At 38.8% G+C, this 11372-nt stretch overlaps 1 protein-coding gene across 1 annotated transcript; it reads right to left on the reverse strand.

The window, feature by feature from the left end:
- Positions 1-3501: 3501 nt before the first annotated feature.
- On the reverse strand, positions 3502-10183 carry smtnl1 (smoothelin-like 1). The gene is made up of 5 exons (XM_020927118.2): positions 9952-10183; positions 7170-7714; positions 5202-5316; positions 4958-5109; positions 3502-4154 (listed from the first exon to the last, which is right to left on the reverse strand). Exons 1-5 carry the CDS (start codon positions 10021-10023, stop codon positions 3815-3817), a joined length of 1224 nt encoding a protein of 407 aa, XP_020782777.2. The 5' UTR covers positions 10024-10183; the 3' UTR covers positions 3502-3814.
- Positions 10184-11372: the final 1189 nt, after the last annotated feature.

An 11372-nucleotide genomic window follows, 5' to 3' on the forward strand; every position in this document is an offset into this window, starting at 1 on the left:
ATATATATATATATATATATATATATATATATATATATATATATATATATATATATATATATACAGTGTTGGGAAGGTATTTTAAAATGTAATCCCCTACAGATTACAGATTACACACCCCAAAATGTAATTTGTAACGTATCCATTAAATTACTTAAAGTGATAACGTAATCTGATTACTTTGATACTTGATATTCATGTTTTTTTAAACGACATGAATGTAGCAACCACATCCTCCAAATTCTTGTTTGTTGTCTTCAAATTGTCTGAGCCCAAGTCTCCATGAATAAGCAACTGTTTGCTGTAGAGAAACAAAGACCACGATATCTTAATATAAGAGGTTTTGTCTGTTAAAAAACAGTAACAAGATAAGACTTTCCTTCACCAGATTAAAAAATATTATTGATAGAGAAATTATATGAGATCACCTTAAATTATGTCAACCTACTGTTAGGTGTCATGTTGTTTAGACCTGGTTTAGTCCTGCTTTAGTCCTGGGTTAGTCCTGGTTTAGTCCTGGTGTTAGTTCTGGTTTAGAGGCGCACAGGAGGAAGCGCGGTTTACGCGAGAAAACACAGTCCACACGCGGCGCACGAGACGGCGGTGTCCGCGCTGTAACTACGGAAGGAGTCGTGGTCCGCGGGTTCTCAGGTTGATGACGATGATGAAGGTGTGTGTTTCTGTTTGTGTGTGTGTGTCCCCTCATGTGGCAGGTCACTATAGGACAGTAGTGCAGATATTATGAGTCTATGCAGGTTGTTTTCACCAGTGCCAGTAGCTCCTGTTTCACATTTAAGTTGTAGGCGATTTTCTATTAGTTTTTTTTTATATATATATCTCACATCGGGAGAAGAATTTCCAAGACACAAATGCGTTTTTACCAATGCACTGCTGCTTCCACTGTGTGACTGACACCGCCAACTTTAACATGACGTTTACATCGCTCTTATTGCGCGCGTTCTGTTTGGGCTTCAGGCAATGAGTGAAATTACCGAAATAAAAAAATAAATAAATGGATGTAGCACAAAATGTGAAAACAGGAAAATACCGCCTTGTAATCCACTTATTTCAGCAAAGTAACTGTAATCCAATTACCACTCATTGAAACAGTAACTGTAACGGAATACAGTTACTCATAATTTGTACTCTGATTACGCAACGGCGGTACATGTAATCCGTTACTCCCCAACACTGATATATATATATATATATATATATATATATATATATATATGTCAGGAACATTCACGTGAGAGAATTTTAGATCTAAAAAATACAATATTGTGATTAATTGAGGTAATACAATCATTTGTTCTACAATTTTTGCTGAAATGTCAGGGCCTTGCTGAGACCACTGCTAGAAAGCATGCATGCAGGTGTTGTGCCCTCTACAGAAATGTTACGCAGTGCTGCTTCAAAAGAGAAAAAGAGATAAAAGAAAGATAATAACAATATTTTGGCGGAGGGGAAATGCTTATTTATTTTTTTAAATAATTTGAATAAAGTTGCTGTGTCCTCTGTGAGTCGGTGTGATCCACATTTGGACCGTGGGAAAAAAGGAGTTGTAGGTTTCATCTCAACAGTTTTTGAAATGGAAACACTTCATCTTCCATTTGGCGTTTTGACTCTTAAAATGAGCTCTGGATGGAAGTGAAATATCTCAACTTAAAAAGTGTCCAGTGACCTTTGACCCCTCTCTTCCAAACGAGTGACTCTTAAAAGACACAGGGGGCACTGTCTAACAGGCCCTCTTCTTGGGCTTGTCCCACTGTGGAAAGAGCTGAGCCAGAACAGTTCTGGGCCAGTTCCTGAAGGCACTGAGACGAAAGTTCAGATGTTTCATGGCATCCTTCTGGAAATCTGTGGGACCTGGTCCCAAAGCCATCACCAGGAGCTTGGAGGCAGAGCCGTATTCATGGATCAGGTCTCTGGCTGCGGCTTTGCCCAGCTTCTTTATGTTTTTGGGTTTGACATCAACTTCAGCTGGGACTTTGAACTGGTCTTGGACTCTGGTCTTCTCCAGAATCTGCACTAATGCATCGTGGTGGGACCTCATTTTGGAGGGCAGCTTTTGCAGCTGTTTTTTGACCAGAGCATGGATCACCAGGCTCTCGACTGAGCCCAGGGTCTGTGAGGCCTGAGGAGATGCAGGGGGCTCTGGAGCTCAGGCTGGGTTTTCTGTCCGCAGCTTCTCACACTCTTCTTCTACTGTTATGTCCTCTGCCATGTGGAGCTGCACCTCCTCAGGGTTTGGCTCCTCTGCAGTTTGGGGACCTCCATTAGTGTCTCTGTGTCTTCTGAGGTTTGCTCCTTTTGTATTTGTGGCTTAGTTGGACTGAGGTCTTCCTCTGAGCTGATGTCCAGCTGCTCTGGTGTCCAGAGACTGGGTCTTATTTACTACCTCCAGGATTTCCCTGTCCATTGGACTGGGAGTCTCCACTTCATCTTGGGTCTCAGTTTGAATTTCCAGATCCTCTGGGTTTTCCACTGACCCTTTGTGGAACTCACCCAGAGTTTGGTGTCCCTTGGAGCAGTCACTTGAATCAGGCTCAGGGTTTACGAACAAAATTGAAACAAACTATTTCTGGAATATATTTCTCAATAATTTTGAGATCCTCCAGTCCAGTTTGATCTGAGGTGTTTTTGCTCTGCTCCTCTTCGGCAGGTTTATGAGAGCTATGTCTGTGGCTCTCTTCTGATGTCTCCTCTGAAACATAATCACTGCCTGAGCTGTTCAGAGGCTGCAGTTCCTGGTGGTCCTCAGCTATGGTCTGTGGAATGTCGCTCTCCTCTTGTTTCTCCTGGTCTGGAGTTTCCTGCAGAGCCTCTGGAGTCATGGTCATATTTAAAAGAGTCTCACAGCATTCAGGAGATTCGCTGTCAGCTGAACTGTTGTCTGACATACAGAGGGGCTCTTCCTCCTGAGGACTGACACTGTTGTATCAGTCCAGTTTCTCCTGACGTTCTACTCTCTACATCATCTGGAGTCTGTCGTGTATCTGCCTTCTGTGGGATCTGGTCCTCCTCTGGACTCTTGGAGTTGTCCAGAGACTGGGTCTCCTTTGATACCTCCAGGTTTTGAACCTCCGCTGGACTCTCATTCTCTGGAGTCTCTAATGTCTGTGGTCTGTGGAATGTGGCTCTCCTGGTCTGGAGTTTCCTGTGGAGCCTCTGGACTCACAGTCAGGTTCTGTTGTGGGGTGAGGAGCAGGTGAGACCAGCTCCTCCTCTGGGACTGTGTATCCCATCATTTGGAGCAGAGCTGCAGTTGCTCTCCTCCTGGCCTCCTTCTTAGAGCCCCCTTTGCCCACTGCAGTGTACTGGTCCACAGACACCTCCATGGAGAAGGGCCATTGGGTGCCGGTCACTGTGCCCTCCAGCAGGCGGTACTGGGCAGGTGGGTGTTTGCAGGCCTTGAGCAGCTCGGACAGGCAAGTACAGGGATCTTTGTTCAGACCGAAATCCAGTTAGGGTTAAGGTTAGCGAGAGAGAGAACCCCGATAATTTTTCAAATCAATTTAATAATAAACTAGTAACATTTCACATTTGTGTTTACAAGTCACCCCAGTGTCTAAAACACACTACTATTGTCAAATGCAATATATATATGAAATATGTAACACCCACTTTACTTCAAATCATGTAACCAATCCTAAAGTACAGCAATTTTAAACATTTGTGTCAACATACAATTGCAGTGAATAAAACCCACATTATCAATAATAATAATACTGTCTACAAACTTGTGCACAGGGCAAAATACAGCAGTTTAGACCACATAGCATAAATCTAGTTAAATAAGATCCTAATAACTCTAGGATTCCCCTTCTACCATTTTCTGAGTATCAGTCTCTTCACTTGCTGACACATTTTCCTCCTTTTCACAGCTTTCCTCATAACTTTCATTAATAACTGGGGTCTCCTCTGGACCCTCTGTGGTCTCACTGTCCTCTGGCTCTTCCTCCTCTTGTGGCCCTTCTTCCTCCTTCTTTTCAGCTTTCTCTTTTTCAGCTTTCTCTTTTCTCTGTTTCTCTATCTTGGACAGGCTGTGGCAGAGTGACTGAACATAGGTGAAGATACACATGGGGTCAGGGTGGTTGCCCATCATGAGCATATCAGACACGTCCAGAAGGGGGCAGCAGTCAGCCAAAGTCCTGGGAGACAACGCAGAGAGGGGAAGGTAAATATGCTGTATATATCTGTTAATATCGCTCAGAAAATACCATAAATTTGGCACTATGCAGCTTTTCTTAGCTGGTGGAGGATCTGGTACTGTTTGCTTGTCTCCATGGAAACATTCTTGAGTTGTCTAGAGTGTTCCAGAATGGCATTAAACTGTGATCCATTTCTATTGATCGCGGCTCATTTAGCAAGAATTAATACCCTACTGTCAAACATTCCAGGCAATACGATAACATCTATTTGTAAACAAGGAGGTATCACATTTGATGTTAGCGATAACATTTTTTAAGGTCCTATATTACACAAAATGGACTCTTGCGGGCTTTAAGAGATGTTATAATCTAGGTACTTCCTCAAAAACATACCTGAAGATGTGTTTTGTTCACACATGGAGTAATTCTGGTTTTCTTGTCTGTCTACATCCTTAAAGCTCAAAATGCTCTGTCCACCTTGGGCTGTCCTGAAGCTGTAGTTTTCAAGTTAATCGCTACCTTTTACCTTGAGATGTGTAATTCCAGAGCTGAAGTCATCCAAATTATTCTAGTGAAGGAGTATGGTGTTTAAAAACACAGTGGAACACTTTCTATATTACTACATGACATCAGAAGGTGGAACAGTGTTTTCTGGTTGAGAGAAAAACTCTGCCTAAATATGGAGGATTTGTTTTTCTATGATGTATGTTTTTGATGCGAAAAAGATCAGAAAATGGTAACATAGGCTCTTTAAATCAATCAATAAAAATGTTGTTACAGTTAAAAGTAAACATTTGCATTACTCAGCAGTTTGGAAGGCCAGTGTGAAGTTCTTCTCTCTCTCTTTTGGATTCAGGGAGCTGAAGTCAAAGGCCTCAGGGAAGTAACGATGGATAAGAGCACAAAACGCTATCCCATCAGACCAGGACGAAGAAAAGTTCTCTATGGTCACCCCCTGAAATATCAAAAAAGATGCAACATAAGAAAGAGTAAGCCAAAATCACCAGTACCAAATGTTTCATAATAAAGTACAGTATTAGCTCATGCCTCATATTTGCGAGTTTTGTTGATACACCACTGGAGTATTTTCTGTTTGATTGAAGCCCCTGTGGCCCCAGCTGTGGCAGACTTCTGGAGTTTAAAGTTGCGTTGGACTGGTGTTCTGAAATATGAACATAGCACATTATAATTTTGAGAAAATGTATAAACAGTGTTGGGGAGTAACGGATTACATGTACCGCCGTTACGTAATCAGAGTACAAATTATGAGTAACTGTATTCCGTTACAGTTACTGTTTCAATGAGTGGTAATTGGATTACAGTTACTTTGCTGAAATAAGTGGATTACAAAGCGGTATTTTCCTGTTTTCACATTTTGTGCTACATCCCATTTATTTATTTTTTTATTTCGGTAATTCCACTCATTGCCTGAAGCCCAAACAGAACGCGACAATAAGAGCGATGGAAACGTCATGTTAAAGTTGGCGGTGTCAGTCACACAGTGGAAGCAGCAGTGCATTGGTAAAAACGCATTTGTGTCTTGGAAATTCTTCTCCCGATGAGAGATATATATATAAAAAAAATATGTATAAAATCGCCTACAACTTAAATGTGAAACAGGAGCTACTGGCACCGGTGAAAACAACCTGCATGGACTCATAATATCTGCACTACTGTCCTATAGTGACCTGCCACATGAGGGGACACACACACACAAACACACACAAACACAAACACACACAAACACACACAAACACCTTCATCATCGTCATCAACCTGAGAACCCGCGGACCACGTCTCCTTCCGTAGTTACAGCGCGGACACCGCCGTCTCGTGCGCCGTGTGTGGACTGTGTTTTCTCGCGTAAACCGCACTTCCTCCTGTGCGCCTCTAAACCAGAACTAACACCAGGACTAAACCAAGACTAACCCAGGACTAACCCAGGACTAAACCAGGACTAAAGCAGGACTGAACCAGGTTTAAACTGGGACTAAACCACGACTAAACCAGAATTAAAGACCTGATCTAGACCTGGTCTAAACCAGGTCTAAAAATCAGGACTAAACCAGGACTAAACCAGGTCTAAACAACATGACACCTAACAGTAGGTTGACATAATTTAAGGTGATCTCATATAAAAAATAATTTCTCTATCAATAATATTTTTTTAATCTGGTGAAGGAAAGGCTTATCTTGTTACTGTCTTTTAACAGACAAAACCTCTTATGTTAAGATATCGTGGTCTTTGTTTCTCTACAGTAAAGAGTTGCTTATTCATGGAGACTTGGGCTCAGACAATTTGAAGACAACAAACAAGAATTTGGAGGATGTGGTTGCTACATTCATGTCGTTTAAAAAAACATGACAATATCAAGTAATCCAAAGTAATCAGATTACGTTACTCACTTTAAGTAATTTAATGGATTACGTTACAAACTACATTTTGGGGTGTAATCTGTAATCTGTAGGGGAATACAGTTTAAAAGTAACCTTCCCAACACTGTGTATAAATATGTCATTCTGATTATACACCACCTACTGATAACTTACCATACAATACCGATATATATATATATATATATATATATATATATATATATATATATATCTTTTTACTCCATTGTTTAGAACATTGTAATGCACCAAAAAAGACACTGAAACACCTCAACTATAGAACAAGATATAATTCGATATTTTGTTTTTGTCTGAATGAATGAAGCTAAATCACTATCAATGTAAAGAGATCATGCTTAAGTTTGAATATTGAGTATATTGTTTAGAAAAAATCTCAAAAAGTTGCAAAATTTGTCGATTAAAAATAATAATAATAGTTTATAATTCTTCCAAAGCAGAGGATTTGTCCACATGTCTGTTACTTAAGCCTCAACTCATACAGTGTTTTAGCATATTTCAAAATACTGCATTATCATGATCATATGGGATTCTTAAAAAAATTATTAATAATAATTTAAAAACAATCAATCAATACATTAATTTCCTTCTCTGGTCACTCACTCTGGTGCTCCTTGCTGGAACTTGGCGATGAGGTCCTTTTTAGCGGATGCACGGATGGAGCGTGCCGAGGGGCGGGGCCGACTCAGGGCAGCAAGAGAGGCAGCAGACGGTCCAGATTTCCTCTTTGCTGGTTTTTCCATCTCTTCTGTGCTTCCCTTTTTATTTACATCTGATTTTACTTCTGTATCTTTGCCTTTGCTTGCTTTTTTCTTCTCTGTTTTATTTGTTGCGGCCTCCTTCACTTTTTCCTCATTATTAGTTGATGTATTTTCTTCTTTTGTTTCACTTTCCTCTTGTTTTTCTTTCTTAGCCTCCTCCTCTGTTCTTATATTACAGTCTGTGTTGTCAGCAGTTGCATTGTCAGTTGTGCTATCTTGGCTATGTTGTTCAGCATCACCTTCATGAGATTCAGTATGTTTTTTTTCATCTAGACATTTTGTTTCTTCCCTTATTTCTTCTCTCTCTCCATCCTTCTTGCTCTCTCTTTCCTTGTCTTCGCTTGTCTCTTCTTCTGTCTTTGAAGGTATGTTTTCCTTCAGCGCAATCTAAAGGCATAAAAAAAAAAAAAAAAGATTTAGAAAGATTCAGACACCACACAGTATGATTAAGATAGGCATGCTTTACTTATTGCGCAAATTCTGTGGTGGCTGGATAAATTATAGCAATGTACTAGAGCTTACCATTTACATGAACAATTTAATTAGAAAAGAAAATTAAACAATACACAAGGGGACATTAGAAATATTGATGAGTTAAAGATTGTAGAAAAAATTGCAGAAACTAAGCTGGTTCTAAAATCCCCCTTGTCAAAGTCAAATCTTATTGAAGTCCTATATTATACAGAATTGACTGTTTCCAGCTTTAACCCATGTTGGAATGTTGTTACTTCTTCAAAAACATATCTGAAGTTGTGTTTTCTTTCATTTACACATGCTTCAGCAATTCTTAATTATTAGTCTGTTTACATCTCCAATTCTCAAAACGCTCTGTTCCACCTTGTGATGTCATGTACTGGTAGTTTTGAAGTTAACAGCTTTCGTTTACATTTAGTTCAGTAAATATTGACAGGGCTGGAAACCTGATTCTAATGAACTATGTATGAAGTTTAAAAACATAGTGAAGCACTTCTTGTATTACTACATGAGATCACAAAGTGGGATGGAGTGGTTTCTGTGGAGCGCTCAGCCTAAATATGCAGGTTTTGTATGTAAAATGTATGTGAATGAAGTGTATGTTAAATGAAACAAAACACAACTCCAGGCATGTTGGTGATGACAAAACAACATTATTACACAGATCAAAAAATAATGTAATATGGGTCCTTTTAAGGAATGCTTCTTGTAATATGCAAATTTATAATAATGTATTCAGTGATACAACAATATGCAACTCATTATGCAACTAATTGTATTGTAACTGGTAGTACAGGAATGCCTTTCAAATCCCTCTCGACCTAAAAATATGCACTGCATTTGTCATGTGACCTTTGACCTTTTAGTACCAACTAACTTTGGGCTTTACTGGGATTTCTTTTGTCTCTTTAAAATTATGTTCTCTTAAATATAAGTGGAAATGGGAAGCTTCTATTACAAGTTACTTAGATTGACGTGGTACTACAGTATATGACAGTATAACTCAAATTGTCTTATGCTCTATAAATGATTTAAAATTAGCTTGGGTGTCATGAGGAAGGCACAACTGCTTGTGTCTTGGCAGTGATTTTGTATACACTGTGTTCAGGTTTATTTTTATCAGCTGCAGTTAGTTTGTACTCTATTTCCTATGTGTTTTTTAGGAAGTTAACAGTTTGCCCTGTGTAATATAACTGAAACATATGCAAATCAAAATCAAAAATGAAATGTAGCCTGCAAATGTTTAGGAATATATTTTAAGCTGCCCATGCATATACCATATTAACAAGTAATAACATTACTCTATAATGATATACAATAGACCATACAGACAACAGTTAAATGTTCGGCAATATTTACATCCTAACAGAAAAAGTGAAGTCATTTTCAGTTAGTGTATTGTTAGGTAATAAAATTGATTAACATTATATAAGATAATTTCAGCCCAAGGAAACAAAAAAAAAAAAAAAAAGGAAAGGAAAATTTCTAATAAATATGGCTAAAAATTTTATAATTTTTTGTCATATTTATCAGAAAATTCTCTATTAAAACAAATTAAAACTCTTTCATTCATTAATATCCAAAACGTAAACCAATGCCAATGAACACACAAAAAACAAACTGTCCAATTTCTTCTTTTAAAGCTCAAACTCTGCTCCAAACATGCATTTACTGACAGAGCATTGGTGGTGGACTAAAATCTGTATTTAAAATCTGCACAGCCCTATCTGTTTCGTTGATGTAGTTGTCCCTGCAGTACATCACTGGTTTGTTTGAGAGCCGTGACTCATGACTCCCTGTAGAGCCAGTTCTTTGAAAGCAGAGGTCCAACAGGTGTGGCATTGCTTTCATGTTCCCCAAACTTAACAACTCCTTCTTGGTATGATTTGCACCACTATAATAATATATATATAACATAGCATTGAAATAAATAAGCCTGATTTATTTTACTAGTGCTATTCCAAATGCACAGGATTATTATATGTAGACATATACTTTATAATATTTAACTCAATATGCTACTCTACTCAGTTTGTATAAACCCTTTAAAACATCTTTCTATATATAGTATTTTAGAGTCTGAAGCTATAGCACTATATATAGCAATAAAACTAATGTACTTTTTATAACAAATATTAGACATAACGCACCTGGCTGTTGTTATTCTTGTCACATTGTGTTTTCTCCGCAGCACATTCAGGTTGCTGTATTTCTTCCTCCATAATTTTGTATTATCCAAAATTAAGTGTTTATCTCTCTTTGCCCAGCCTAAAGCCTATGACTACAGAGATGTTCCTGCTGTCTCTTCTTTAGGCTGTCCACGGAATAAGGTGTCTCAAATGTTTGTCTTTGTGGGCAGGGTCTTCTTCAGTCTCCCGCCCCCCTGCCCTCTGCCGCCCTGCGTCTTTATCTGACCTTTTGAATAACAGTGACTCCTGAAATAGAGTGAGTGTAAAATAGGCACAGTCCAGCGAGCCGGACAGCTGCCACTGCTGTGGAAACCAAAGATACACAGGTTCACTGGAAGAGACAACCTAAATGCTTGCATGTAACAGTAACACTAAATAAAGTGGTATAGATTAGTGATACAGCTGATATGTTAATTGTATCTAACAGAATTATGATCATATTGCAGGGTGGGGGTTTAAAATGTCTTAAAATGGCCCATATTACGGTATTTTCTGATTTTGCTTCATTCACACACGCAAATCCTGTATATTTAGGAATATTTAGATCCTCTCTCAAAGAATGTTTGTTTCACTCATTGGGCCCTACAAGAGGTCTGCCGTGTGTCCTGTCCCGCATGTGCTATTACAGTTTAAATGCCCATTGATTTGAGCTACCTGAGGCAGAAGTGGATTTGGGTTGAACAGTGACAATGCAAGTAACATTTTAAAAAGTGAACACCCTGAAGAGGTGTTAAAGGCTCAATTTCAGGTCGCATTTGCCCTCCTACAGGCATCACAGAAGGGAATAAATGTCCCTTCCTGGATTGTGTGTATATATTTTTAAAATAAATATTTGTTATCCATCCATCATGACTAAGAGACCAAAGTCCATTTTTATTGGTGCTATATACATAAAATTTAAATGCATGGAATAGTCCAGTCGTCAATGTCCCCAGTATCACAAAGGTGAGATATGCTACCTCTAGTGGATGCATTATTTGGGAGAAGATATAGGCCTCTACCCATATTCATATAAATGAGTAAATAATGGTGATTCTACAGTGGGAGCATTATTTGATGGCTCAGTTGGCTTGTGAGAATGTGTTTAGCTTTAGTGGAAGCCTTCTTTGATAGAAGATATAGGCCAGTCAAAATGAGCTACCTTTACCCATATTCATATAAATGAGTGAATAAAGGTGATTCTACAGTGGGAGCATTATTTGATGGCTAAGTTGCTCATTCACATGGCCGTTTACAGCGTTGTCCTAAAGTGTATTTTCTTACCCTGTCTGCGGTCCTAATTCTGCAATGTCAGATTTCCTCACAATCTCATACCTTTTCTAACACCTGCTCCATTTAATTTTGTGACCAAGTTATTCCCATTTTGTTAGATAATAAAGTTA

Source organism: Boleophthalmus pectinirostris, unplaced genomic scaffold (genome assembly GCF_026225935.1).
Source record: "Boleophthalmus pectinirostris isolate CB_2022bp ecotype Guang Dong unplaced genomic scaffold, ASM2622593v1 HiC_scaffold_23, whole genome shotgun sequence".
NCBI lineage: Eukaryota > Metazoa > Chordata > Actinopteri > Gobiiformes > Gobiidae > Boleophthalmus > Boleophthalmus pectinirostris.